At 37.2% G+C, this 15066-nt stretch overlaps 1 protein-coding gene across 1 annotated transcript in view; it reads left to right on the top strand.

Annotated features, from left to right (window-relative positions):
* Positions 1-3854, top strand: part of snta1 (syntrophin, alpha 1) — a 34408-nt gene extending 30554 nt beyond the window's left edge. Inside the window, exons 6-8 of the mRNA XM_081606985.1 lie at positions 590-786; positions 1345-1532; positions 2664-3854. Coding sequence (XP_081463111.1) covers positions 590-786; positions 1345-1532; positions 2664-2756 — 478 coding nt within the window. The 3' untranslated portion in view covers positions 2757-3854. The remainder of the gene's footprint in view (positions 1-589; positions 787-1344; positions 1533-2663) is intronic.
* Positions 3855-15066: the final 11212 nt, after the last annotated feature.

Here is a 15066-nt window from a genome sequence, read left to right on the forward strand (position 1 = left end):
GCTTGGTCCATCGGACTGTTTGTCTTTTATTAACCACATGTCTTTCATTTTAATGACATAGTAAATGGAGCCACAGACATCCAGCAGCTTTTACTCAACAGCAGATTTGGGTACACTAATTGGGTGCAGCAGAGCCAAGACCACTATCCCATTCAATTTTAGAGAATAGAGCTGTTTTTTCATGTTTCAGATCTTCAATAATTTCCCCTTAACTTGCTGATTTTGACTCATGTGGCAGAAACCTTAGAATTATCTTCTCTTCACACCAAATCCTCACTTTTCAAGCTTTGTGCCTCGCCCTGATCAGTTTGTTTTTTTTTCTCCACTGGTTTGTGAGCTCCTGCTCACACTTTCCATAACTGAACCAATGAACAGTTTGTGTCATAACTTCCATAGCTTTAGTTGGAAAACATTAGTCCTCATAGGAGCAATGAGTCATGTATGTTTCCCCACTCTCTCTGCTGTGGATTCCGCACCTTGTTTTCCACGTACGTAGCAGTTCCATCTTTAGCCACAGCCTATCCTATAATTCCTAATTACAATCTTTTCAGCCTCATCCCGGTGATATTTTCTTCTTTTTTCCCCAAAGGCTGGTCCACTCTGGTCCTGGAAAGAGTTCCTCTCTATTGGACTCTGAGTTGTCATTCGGCTTGCGTTCAGGCACCAAGCAGGGCGTAGAGACTCATGTGTTCAGAGTGGACACTGCCAAGGAGCTGTCCACGTGGACTCATCTGTTGGTCGAGGGTTGCCACAACGCTGCAGAACTCATCAAGGAGGTCACAGCAGGTAAAAAGATCCAAAATACCATATACACCAGAACTATCTGTTTTTATAGTTGCCAAGTAAAGAGCAGTAGCTGGTCTCTTCTAAAGTAAAAGTATAACACTGCTGTGGGTTTGAAATTCATTGATTTGGTTCTTACATTAACATATCACAGTTAAATTATATTTCTTACTTTGTTAAGGTTTCATAAAGCATCCTCGCTGCTCTAGTCTAAGTATGATACTGACTTATTGAACGGTGCCCTAATGCACACTCAGCACATAGCATTCCTTCACCAGACGGAGTGGTATCATTACACTGCCATCTGGTGGTAACATTAGGTGGTACAGAAAGCCTTAAGATATGGATTTTGAATTAATCTGTAAATTCGTGTTTACATCAGGTAAAATTTAGAGAAATTCTGATTTCATGGGAGTAAAAAGCTTGAATGCTTCTTTTGTCATGTCAGCATATTAAGGCGTCACAGTCAAAAAGGACTACTGGAAAGATTTATATCTCTGTCCAGTATTAACATTCCCTCGACTTGGTCAGACTTTAAACCATCTTTTTGTGTGTGTGCAGCCTGTAGTTGGAATGGAAAAGAGTGCATGCTGGGAGTGCACATCGACGACGGCTTCACGCTATTCACAGATGAAATGGGCGTCAGGAAAAATATTCTCCTCCAGCAGCCTTTCGAGCGCCTCCGAATGTCCTCAGATGATGGAGTCCGTATGATGTTCCTCGACTTTGGCGGCCCGGAGGCTGAAATTGTAAGAAACACTTTATAGGTTGTGTTAAATAATTACTAACAAAAAAATGTTCTGTGTGTGGGAGGATATACTGAATGTGTCGAACATGAAAGCAGGACTGTGATTGGGGACAGTCTGCTGAATTGATTAACACAGACATGGAAAAGTTGTGCATGTCAAAGGAATTGTCCTTTTGTGTGCAAGGAAGCAACAAGGTTAATTAAAAAAAAACATACCAGAAGAGAGATTTTTTTTTTTTTAAATATATCTGGAAATTAATCATAATCACTCAGAAAAATATGTCAGGTCTTGGTCAGTTCTCCAACTAATGTATTAACAAACATTTAGGATACATATATAGGAAGAAACATGTTACTTGATTAAAAATATCTACAATCAGAGTAACAACTAAAAGTTTTAACGCTGTTTACAAGGATTAAAGTTTGTCTTTGCTCAGTCAGCAGAGATTCAAAAGAAGATCAAATATTTCCAAACTCTCAACAAACTGCACCAAAGAGCATGTTGGAGTCATCAAGTCACCATCACAACTATAAGATCTGTTCTATATCTAGAGGCCTTGTCACCAGTCCATCAGAGAAACACACATACAACCATGTACACACACACACACACACACACACACACACACACACACACCCCTACACACACACACAGACCATTTGGAGAGCTCAATTAATCTAACAGTCATGTGTTTGGACTGTGGAAGGAAGCTATGTAACTTAGAGAGAACCCACTCCAGGGTGGTGTTTCAAACCAGGGCCTCCTGGCTCCAGTGCTACCAAGTGCACCACTGTGCAGCCACATCAACACAGAAATAGTCATCGGAAAAACAGAGGAGATAGTTAAAAAGAAACAAGCAAAAGAGAAGACCCAAGATTCTGGACGATCCAGAGAGGTTGCTGACTACTTAGACTTTTAACTTGCTTTTACCAGGGGTACAATTACAACGGAGAGATCATAAATTAAGTTTAGAGGTGACTTTAAACATACATTTTTTTGTTTTTTGGTACCAAGGTCATCATGTAGTAGATGGATAAAGGATCAGTGTTAACCATTGTATTTTATGAAGTCCTATAAACAGCTATCGATATACAAACATCCTGATTCATTCTCATTTCTCTCTGCTCTTAGAAACTGGACCTTCGCTGCTGCCCAAAGACCTTAGTGTTCATCATCCACTCTTTCCTTTCTGCTAAGGTCAAGCGACTTGGCCTCCTGGCATGATAAAGGCCAGCTATCCATAACATCAAAATAGGAATATTCAGTGAAACACACACCAGCCCCAGAAGACCTTCAACAAAAGAGCCGGGGAAGTGAAGCTGATAGGCTCATTTTTCAGCCGTTTAAAAGCCTTATCGTTTTTGGTCAGGCTCTCTCATCTTTTTTTTTTAAAAAAAAAAGAAAAAAATGAAGAGAAAACTTGAACACTGATGGACTTTTTTTTTTTTTTGTAGTTAGATAAAAGATGTTTTTACAGATACTTAAGGTCAACAATCATTTAAGGGGTCTGTATCTGTCAAAGCTGTCTAAGTAGGCCAGGCCACTTCATGATGGGAAACTGTAAGAATGTGACAGCCTGTTTCTTAATGTTTTTAAGCTTACAGCCGCAACCATTTTTTTCTTTAGTTTGATTTTATGAGTCACAACAGGCTTTTGTCACAAGCATCTTTTCATCTTTCAATCTCTGCTTCATGAACATCTTGATTGATGTCGGACAAACATTCTTTTCAGTATCAGAGGAGTGACAGATTGACGTGGCTGATTGTAACATGATCAATAGCCGGTGCTGAACAGAGAGCAGCTAAACCGACATGCTGTTTGCTCAAAGTTTTTCATCAACCTATTGGATTTAGTTGTTTTTTTTTAGCAATGTGCTATGGCCTATCAAAAGAAATAAGCATATCTTTATAATGTTACAAGCTGAAAATATAATGCCTTTTTTTAAAATAAAAGAGATTGCAACCTTTAATCCCAGTGGTTAAAAAAAAAACAATCTAATATTAACGCCACAGTAACTTTTATTTATATTCAGGAAAGACAGATTTTACATCACATATTCAAAATTTATTTTATTAGTTTGAATTACAAATATAAAAATGTGTTTACATCCTAAAGTGTGTGATTATTTTATTCATCAAAGTCTTTTTTGTAGTTTGGGGCCTTCTCTAATATCAAATATCTAAACACTAAACCCACATATAGTAATATATGTTCTAAAACCTGTTTGCTCAAGAAAATTAATGTATTGTATATTATTTAAACAAAGGTGTGCCTTGCAAGGTTGTTTGTATATAAACATGTAATAAACTTTGTTAACTTTTATTTATCGATGCATTTGCCTTTGTAAAGGGCCTCTCTACTCTTTTTGTAGATTCTTACAAAATAATTCTTACTTGCTGACTCTCGTATTTTCTCTCATTACATCCACAATCTTCAAATGTGTTTTATTTGGATTTTATCGAACCATCACACATTAGCACATAACTGTGAAGTGGAAGAAAAATGGTGTAAAGTGTGTTTTTTGGGGGGTTGGGGTTTAAGTTTCCAAAACTTTTCAACTGACTTATAGTATGCTAGATTTTTTCTACAAAGCAACTCAAGCTTAATCAGACTGGATGGAGACCTTCTAGGAATGTCAGTTTTCTAATGTCCCTATAACTTTTCTCCTAGATTTAGGTCTAGACTATGACTGGGCCTTTCCAACCAGTCATTATGCTTTGATGTGAGCCTTTCTTTTGCGGTTCTTACTGTATGTTTAGGGTCATTATTCTGCCAGAAGGTAAATCTCCGCTAAAGTCTCAAGTCTTTTGCAGCTTCATACACGGTTTCTTTCACTGTATTTTTGCTCCATTTTTCATACCATTAACTCTAAAATATATGCCCATGCCATGATCCTGCCACCACCATGTTGGTTGTTTCAGGGTGATATGCTGTGTTTCAACATGCAGTGTTCTGCATTCAGGCCAAAAAGACATTATCACATAAAATCCCCTAAGATTTTGGTTCCATTATGCCAAAATGTGAAGATGAAGGGTATGAAAACATTTTAAAGGTACTATAGAAGTGAGTTTTTACATCAAAATATTTCAATCAGGTTCTTCGGTGGTGCTTCAAGCAGCAGATCTTGATGCCTGCTGTCTTTATTTAATAGTCCCAGTTGGTGCTCCGTTCATTTCATTAAAGTCCAGACAGATCTGTAGAATGGACAGAGCACAGCAATGATGACTGTGATGATGTGATGCTTAAGTCAGCAGGGATGGTAATTGGAGCAGTTAGACCTGCTGCTAGCCAGTGTAAAAAGGAGCAAACAAAGACTATGCTCTCATGTGCTTTTTATTGCCATTAAGCAGTGTTATCAGTAAGGAGCAGATGCTGTGTCAGCCTTTGTGTGTGCTTAAAAAGAAAACCCGCCTGTTTCCGTTTGTGTGTGCCACAACAGCAAATACAAGCAGGGTAGTCTAGTAATATCAGCACAAGCTGGATAACAAATCAGAATACAGTGTTCATATTTGATCATGTCCCCTCTTCATTTCTCCCCCACCCTCTTGTTGAAATGTTGCCATAGTAACAGCAGGGCACACTCATCCTCACGGCATCCATCTCTTTTTCACTGAACTATGGTTTTGCTGTTGAAATTGCCAATCAGCCCCTCAGATTCAGCTGGTATGAGGGGAGGAGACAGTGTGAATATATTTTGATTAACAGGAGTGGAAGGGTACTTTGGACGGAGACGAAGGGAAGAAAAATACAGCAAAATATGATGTTCATTGGGGGAGAAGGAGCAAAGATGTTGCATGAAATTGCACAAATGCTGGGACCATTTTTGTTGAACTCTGGAAAGCTAATAATATATTTCTAAATAAGACTGAGAACATGTACTTTCTAATTGACAACGACGGACTTTAAATAAAACCTCTGCATGAAAAAACTTCACATGCAGACAGAAATTTTAAAAATATGTTTATAGGCTGAATATAATATTGTCAATATTTAGCAATAATGTAAAGCATCCATATGTTTCATGACCTTGCATTGCCTCTTATTGTTCAACCCATTTATTGTTTCAAAGTGTGACTTAATGTTCCCATGGAATTGTCATTGAGAGTAGATATTCATTGTTATCTTCATTATCTTATGGCTACATAAATGTGTTCAATAAGAACATTCGCTTATCCAGTAGCTTGCCACCACCAGCGTGTAAATATATGTGCGAAAAGGTGAATGACTGAATGTAGTGTAGTCACCATGTCTTAAACCTAAATTGAACATATCCTCAAACAGATACAAAGATTTTATTTAAATAAATTTAAATAAAATCTCAAGAAATGAATGAGAAAATAAAGTGTAAAGTACACAGTGTAAGAAAAAGAATTTGCCCCTCAAGGTTCTCTGTAATATTCTGACTGCTGTCAACACTTAAGGTCTATTTTCATAATTATGCTTCTAAGATCCATCCATCCATTTTCTTACACCCTCGTCCCTTAGTGGGGTTGGGAGGGGTGCTGGTGCCAATCTCCAGCTAACGTTCCGGGCGAGAGGTGGGGTCACCCTGGACAGGTCGCCAGTCTGTCGCAACACAGAGACACACAACCATGCACACACACACTCACACCTAGGGACAATTTGTAGAGGCCAATTAACCTGACAGTCATGTTTTTGGACTGTGGGAGGAAACCAGAGTACCCGGAGAAAACCCACGCATGCACAGGGAGAACTTGCAAACTCCATGCAGAAAGACCAGGGCCGGGAATCGAACCCAAAACCTTCTTGCTGCAAGGCAACAGCTCTACCAACTGTTCCACTGCGCAGCCGCTTCTAAGATCCACTTTTTGTTTTCCTGAGATCAGATTAGACAATTTCATTATAAAATGTTGTGTATTATGTTTATAAACAAAATATATTTGATCTCATTAACTCATGAAAATCTGATCAATGTGCTGTATTTGCAGATCTTTCACTTTTCTTCTGGGCTTATTGCACACATTTCACACCAAAACTTGTTCGTCTCTGGGGTAAGCAAGATGGGTGGCATCAACTACCTCACACGCTTTTTGGTTACCTAGCAACAACCAATAGGAAACTTGCACACCAGCAGGTTCAGGTTTCACCACCGTTTCTCATAACTGCTTAAAAATAAACAAAGACATAGATTGAAAACTGGATAAAACCAAAAAGATCACATCATCAGTTTGGCAGTGTTTCAGATATTTAAAATAAAAAATCAATAATTTTCTATTGACAATTATCAATGCCATATCAGCCAGCTCTACAATTGTTTTGCTGACATCATACCAGAATTTTCCATGATGTCACACAAGGCGGCAGTTTATTGAGATTCTGTGTGGAAACACATCCACAAATGGGCCTCCATTAGAATCAAATATTGTGAAGTTTTATATCAGAAGCTTCCAAAGCTTAAATTTCAATAAAGTGAAAAGAATCTCTCAGATCCTTTCACATATTTTTTTTTCTTATTTTGGGATTTGAAATAATTGTAATAATCCTACCTTATTTAAAACTGGAAAGGTTTTAGATTGATCTAATATCAGAGAGTGCAGTGTGAAAAGAAAATAAAGGTTGTGTGTACTTTGATAACACTTGGCTTTTTCACCCAAATTTTACATACATATGAATACACTGAAACATCCACATTTTTTTTGGTGTTTTGTTGTTGTTTTGCTCTCAATCTTACTCTAAAACCATCAAGTATACCAAAACAGTTAAGCCAAAACCGCTTAACTGTTTTTTTTCTGAAACAGTTAAGCAGTTCATTTTCATTACTAACATTTTCTAATTAATTAAATATAATTAACATAAATGTGAAGCCTTTTTTAGCAGTTTAAATAAGTAAGACATGAACAAAACGGATCTGTCAATGGCTAAAAAGAATGTGACTATTTCACCAAACTTTTGTGGACAGGATATTCATAACACTGTGCATAAATGATCAACTGCAAACTTCAGCATTTAAACTTCATTTAGGACGAGTGGGATAAAATGTATCCACAGGGTAATCTTAAGCAGTCGACAACTTAAGTTATGTCCCCATAAATGCAGTTCCACAAGCTATAAAATCATGTGAACAAAGCCTTTTGTTTTGTTATGACACAATTTGTCAGCATTTAGTCGTCTAGTTCACGTTGGAAACCCATTCATGTGTAGCGTAGATTTTAATAAGCACTCATTCATAAAATGCTGCAGTTGATGTAAACTTTACATATCTTTGTATCATCATAACCATACAATAGGCTGAACTGGTGCATCACATTATATTTAAAGCTGGCAGGTGGCAGTAGAGTATCAGGTATGAGAGGAAAAGTGCTGCTGCTGTGTCTTACAAACAGTAGGGGTCTCTGTGTCTCCACAATGAATATTTCTTTTAAAAACAGTGGTGGTGTTGAAAAGAGAAAAGAGACTGAGAACATTACAGCGTTGATTGGTTCTGACCAAATCCCGAGCAGGACATCCCACAATATCCCTAACTGTACCCCGCCTTCCCAACACCCTCTCCACAAACACAAAAGAACAAGAGAAAGGAAAGAGGACAAGAGATTAATACCAAGGCTCTCTCAGAGCAATTCATATTCCAACTGGAGAAGCATGTTATCTATTTTCTCACACTCATCCATTGTGCTCCTTTTCCGGAGAGGCATTCGAGCCGAAGCAGGATTCAACATGAATCAAATGGGACCTTTAAGGAACCGCACAATGGTGACAACACTTAGTACAATGAGAAAACATTTCAGGCTCACACAAAATCCACAGGAACAAACTGCAATCACTCCTGTATCACTTTCTCAATAGAACCATGTCAAATCTGTACAGAAGGGATGGGCTGAGGCTGCTGCCGAGTCCTGTGTCATTGGAAAGTCATTCTTCCAAGCTTAATCAATCTAGGTTGTTTGATTCAATTCAAACTCCCTCCTAGGCAGAAGAGGGGAGAGGAAAAGCAAAGCAGAAAATGAGAGTCGACTTGAGCCGACTCTCTAACTTTGACAAGGATTCTCACCATCTTTTGTCTACTTTCGTTCTCACTTTTTCTCTCATCGTCTGCCTGCAGGCAGGAATTATAGCTGCTCATTTCATGCTAAGCCATAGTTTGATTTATTTATTTATTTTCCAGTCACCACTATTTTTTTTTAAATGTTATTACTGCTGTATGTCTTAAAGACTAGGTTAAGGTTATTAAATATTCCAAAGCGAATAGTATTTCCTCTCAAGTAAGCTCCTTGGAAATATTCCATCAGGGTACCCTTTTATTCTTTCCAAATGTAGTTATGAATTTTAAAGTAGACTTGTATTACTTGGGGAGAGAGACGTGTGATCAGAATACAGAACAAAGACTACATTGGACTTTCTTCTTCTTGGAACATCGAAAAGGAGACAGGAGAGGATAAAGAGAGAAAGAAAGAAATTGTGTTTATTTTGGCTAATGACAGCTATTCCTAATTTTTTCCCCCTCTTTCTTCAGTTTACTGCAATTACGTTTAGCCAAATTGTCTTCACAGTCCTAAGTAAGTAAGCTGTAGTTTTGTTTTAAATATAGATTTACTTTACTCCGTAGCGATGCTGTTACAGTTTTTAATAGGCAATCAGATTCAGCACCATCAGCCATCCTACCCCTCCCTGACTGATTTTTTTTTTTATTTTTTAGTATTCATGAGCATATGCTACTGTGTGAAGTCCCCTGTCAATAAATATGCACAGTCTTAATTGTTCCCATCATAATTAGACTACAATTCTGTTCTTTTTGGCTCAGGTGTGTGTTAAAGCTCTTTCTTTTGTCTGCGACTTGGCACCTCTAATGATTTCCATGACAATCGTTTGAGTGAGTGAGCAAGTGAGAAAGGGAGAGAGACAGAGAGCAAGAGAGAGAGAGAGGAGGTGAGAAACAGTTGCTGGAATAAAGCCCCTTTCTCAATCTGAATAGCTTATTAATAGAGCTGGTCCCGGGCAAACAGATGGCAGCTGCCAAAAAACAAACACAGAAATCACAGAAATGAAAAACCCTAATTCAATTAAGTGGGAAGCATTCCTCTCTGCAGCGGTTATTGAGCAGTTTCCTTTAATTTGATAATCCATTTTTCAAAAGAAATAGATGACAAATGTGCTTCCACCCCACCCCCTGAAAACTCTCCTGCATTTTTATCTGAAGCTGACAAGCAGAGAATGCAGAGGCCGCAGGCTGCATGTATGTGGATGTTGGGGGGGGGAAAGGGATTTAAGTCATTACATGGCTCATAATTAACAAATGTAATTAAACTTACTAATGAAGATTTAAAATGGAGCAGTAATGTGAATTAGTGTTTCTGATTAAAACAGTCCATATGGATAAGTGAGCTCAGTTCCGTAATAATTACATATTAGCAGAATATCTGTTATTATGACTGAAATCGGTAGTCTTTTCTGTAATTTCTATCTGTGTTTTTTCAAATTAGATTTGCTCTAGTAACAAAAAGACAGTTTAATGGATTAAGAAAAAAAAACTAACTGTTATTGTTTGTTCTGGTTAGTGTGCATATTTTGACAAGGCACATAAAAGTAATTCAGTTCACGTTACTCGACATACAGTTGTGTAATGTTCCTGTTATGTATGCATTTCAGTGGGAGGGTCGGGATTCGCCAGGGCTCAAGCTATGTGAAAAGAAGAAGAAGAAAATGTAAGGTTTATCGCAAATTAATGTGTCATTCAGGGATCGATGGAAAAAAGATTCTTCTTCTTGCATAAAAACTAAGAATAACTTAATCTTCATGTTCAGTGTTCAAAATAAACTTTGTGTATTGTTTAAAAACCTTGCAAAACCTTAATAATAATATCTTATCAACTTGTTTGAGAATTTAATTCAACAAATGCCTATGTCAATATAAGCAAATCAAAAAGCAGAGCAGTGTTACAAATAATTTGAAAAAGGAAAATCAAGATTTTATTAGTTTTCATAACTGCCATAAATGGAACCATCATTTGGACCTACTTTAAATGCCATAAAACACTATTTTTAATCGAATGCATGTTGATTTGGATTTAACATCAAGCTTTACATCCCAATGTAAATATTTAAAAAATACTTGTTTCTTGCTAAAATTCAAACAAACAATACAAACTGTAACTTTACTAAACTCGTTAGCCTCTTCCTCACAAGAAAAAGGCCAAAACAATGTTTCCAAAAATAATTCTCTCAGATGTCAGCCAAACCAAAATATATTGAAAAATGTTTAATAAAAGCAAAACAAAACAAAAGAAAATCTTAATCATCTTCTCATTTGCTCTTGATGCAAATGATCACCTAACCTGTCACGTTCTGAGGGGATCAACTTCCACGTTGACAAAACACAAGTAAAACACTTTCATCACATTCGCTCTTGCAACCTAGTTTTCACAGTGTAACCTTCATCAGGATTTGTATGGAGGCACCTGGAGCTCTCCGTGAATGACTTTCACCAGGATGATTTTTTCTTTTTTTTTTTTTTCAAATTTAATCCCAAGTTAGAATTCAATCCTCATTTTTCACTCGCTCCATGCCTTTGAAGTCAATTTCTCTAAAACCAGGGAGACTGATTGAAAACACTTTGGAGTGATAGAAAGTATCATTACTTAGAAGAGACACAGACAGGGATAAAACTAAACCAAAGAGAGGGAAAACACTCAGGTAGATTTGATTCTAATGAATGCAGATGCATCTGACGAAAATAAATGTCCCATGGGAGGGAAAAAAGAAGACCTAAATAGAAGATGAGGGGCTTTAAAGATGAAGCAATTTATTGGATTTGAAATATGAAAATTACAATCATGCACCGAGCATTCTGGATCCTGCAGGTACATAAACACTGTAATTGATGAGGAAGGAAAACTACTTGAGCATGACATACCATGTGTCAGAAACAATGGAGCTCACAATGACCAAACAAGACAATCTTGTTTGTTTGCACTTTAACTTTGGGAGAGCTCAAACCTAGATCAGAAATGACAGATTTTATTTTTTGTCATATTTGGCAAAGCAATAACAAAATATGAAACAATTTCCAGAGAAAAATATGGTTGGGGTCTATCGGAGTTGGCTTGTCAGAAGTTCAGTCTAGTTTATTTTCCCTATATACTGCATCATTCTTTTATACAAAAGGATGTTATATTTTTTCTCGTTTTTAATTAGTGATTTTATGCTGTTTACCTACAAGGGGCTAAAGATGAGATTTAGTCTCCATATCTATTCTGGCACATTTGTAAAAAAGTGGCAAAGCTCATTATGATTAATGTGCATAATTTGTTTTAATGCATGAAAACAAAGGTAAAAAGGAGCACTAACAATGACGATTTTCAATTATCAATCAACTATAAGCTGAGTGTGGAACAGGATGTTTCTCTCATCTCTAACTCGTGATGTATGGAAAGTTTCACCATCCTTCAATGTATGATTTACCAATATTGTCCGTCTGCTGGAGATGGTCTTTTAGTTTCAGTAATCAAGAAATTGTTGCAGACGACCCAAGAGGTCAAAAGCCTGATTGTACGTTCAAGTAGTCTCTTGTGTCTTACACCAGTTAGGAGCGGTCGTTGCCTCGATTTCCCATCCTGGCCATTTTTAGCAAAGACAATCTTTCCTGCTTTTCAGGAGAATAAAAAAAGAGTCACGACGAAGGTATTTTTTTACACGCAAACAATTGACAGATACTGTCCTTTTTAAAAGTGAGGTCAGGCTCTTTCTAGCAGACACTTGACAACATCATTTTTCATTGCTATGAGTGAGACATGTTGGTACTTTATCAAATTGCGAGCTCTTTTTCATATGTTTTTCTAGAAGTGTGGACTTTCACACACTGGACAGTAATTGCATTTTTCCATGTTTTCTAGAAGTCATGTTGTGTTTGGTTTGGCTATTAATGAAGAAGGGAAAACATTTTATTTGTGGGTGTTAGAGTAAAAGAGGGCAAATACAAATGCATACACTCTTCAGATTTTTATTCATGAAACACTTTCAAAACCAGGAACTTGGTGTATTATATGCCACAATGATGTGCTATGTTATGTTGGTGTATCATATAAAAATCCATCTGGTGAATTAAACAATTTCAATAACAATTTACTGTGTATCATTTTAAAAAATATTGAAGAACATCTAATCAGCACTGTTTCAAATAGCGTCTCTTGAATTAAAAGTAATGTGAGTGCGACTGATATGTTATGTTTGCTGTATATTGGCAAAGCTTGTTCCACAGCTTGGTTGCTATGGTACTGATTTTTAAGAACAAGGACCTTTTTTGCCAGCCAAATGGTAGGACTGTCTATTATACAACATGCCAACATGCTGCACTACATTCAGTTGAATCTGTTCCCAATCTGATCTTCAGGCTAATTCAAACACTGTTACATGCCGCATGCATGACAGAGACGAATACCTAACTTCCTAAGTAACTACAATGTTATCTCATAACAACTCTTAAATCCCAGACATCTGGAGCAGAACCTCATTTCAATAACAGAACCGTTTGTTTCACAAACTCTCTCCATCACGCAGTTATCAGAGGATCTGAGGTGCAGCGTGTGTGGGCGATATTGCTCAAACAGAGCAGCTGTGGTGTTTAACAAACATCTAAAATGACTACGTATGGCCGGTCGTGTTTCTGTGGCTCGACTCTGAGGTGATCCAGTGCATAACGAGACATGCCTTTCACAGACGACCGAAGGGGGTTATGAGAAAATGGTTATATGTGTGGTTCTCGATTTGACTCATCTGCGCTTCAAGTCAAGATTTAAGAACTGCTGAGGTGTGAGAAAAGTGTGGCTTCTTTATTTTAGCTCTTAGTCAAAAAAGGTTTTCTGTGGGGATGAGGACACATGTCCCATAAAGCCGCCAGGCAAATATGAGGGGTCATGTGAGTAAGGAGGGGGGAGGGCTTCACTTCTGATTAAGAAGTTTATCTTTGTGTCTCCATTGTTTTAATGCCCAGATCCACAACCTTCGCAAATCAACAAGAAATTCAAAAACATTTGAATTTATTTACAGCTTGGTCTTTCTAGAGAGGAAGCTGACATCATGGTATATAAACATCCTATAAAATATGTTAGAAAAAGAGCCGAACTCGGATGTGTTTGGCTAACAATTTTTGTACTGAGAAATCTTCGCACATGTTGCATCAGAAATCCGACCCTAAACACATGACTTTATACAGTCTTTGAACTCATCTTACATTGTTGATAGTTTAATATTGAAAAATTTAAATTTGGTTTAATGGAGTCATACAGAGAAATTCTCCATCACCTGATGTTTCACAATGATTCACATGGAGAATTATAAGCAGAGAAGAAGAAGAACTGAGTTCAGACTCTTGCATGAAGGTGCAGCAACAAGTTTGTACTTTATTTGTTAGCTCCATCACTAAAACAGGAAATTGGTTTTGCTTGGCCACCACACGCAGCGACTAATGGTTTTCAAAGTTTACATCGCAGGTACCTTGGATTACGTCAGTATCTACAAGTGTGAAACCACAGTGCTGCTTGCCACACGGCACGGCCCTGAGGATATATTTTGTTATGTTCTGCTTGTTTGCTACATTATTTGGTGCATGTGCACAAGGACTGTAAAACTATTCCAATAAATAATTAGTTGCTGTTTGCTCTTTAAAAAGGGGCTTTCCACCAATTAATTGTCATTATTATTATATTTTTTTGTAATGCCATAATCCTGTAATGATTATGGTATTTTAGTTAACACCGTACAAAAAAGGTACTAATTGTAATCAGAATGCATCTGGATCATTCAAGGAGGAATTGATAAATGAAGTGCTGTACAGTCAGCAGAAAAAAAGAAACCTTAACTGATTCTGAAGACAAAGCGAAACTCGTTTCTTGTCAAAACCGCCCACATTTCCTGCCGTTTGTTTCTCTGTTGCGCCATCAAAGTTGCAACTGGAAGGTTTTGAGTGAATGCGACAGCTTCGGTGCATTTAGAGTTCACATCATGTAGTTGAGGTAGGTTTAACAATTTAAACAGTGGTCACCTAAAATCAACATTTAGCTGCGCGGATAATAAAGTCTGACAGATAATAGAAATACTACTCCTAACAGGAAGTAGCCGGGTTCGTCGTTTTCTCTTGCCCTGATGTCCACAGTCAGTTTGTGATCTTAAGCTCAGGAGCATATGCTCTGGCATGGCCTTAAACAGGCTGGTCATTCTTGAAAGTCCTCAAATGTGGTGGACTTAAAACAATTCAAGAGTAATGCAATAGCTTTCCTAACACCATAAAAATGTTTTCGCTTGATGGCAGTTATTGCCAAAAAGGTTATAAAAAGTTATAACAACAAGATCATTTTAATGGCCACTTGTATTTTTACCTGTTGGCAATATGGGTTAGATATGTAACTATTTTCTCACAATATCTGAAATCATTTGAATTCTGTTTTTTTTTCCCTCTGGTCACATAAAATGTAAAAATTTCTTAAATCATCAACAATACTGAGGTGTGTCAAAAGCAAAACAAATTCTTTTGGGATTTATTTTACTGCCCAGCGCATAGATGTTGCATACATTAACTACAAGAT

Source organism: Poecilia reticulata, chromosome 5 (genome assembly GCF_904066995.2).
Source record: "Poecilia reticulata chromosome 5, P_reticulata-male-v2, whole genome shotgun sequence".
Lineage (NCBI taxonomy): Eukaryota > Metazoa > Chordata > Actinopteri > Cyprinodontiformes > Poeciliidae > Poecilia > Poecilia reticulata.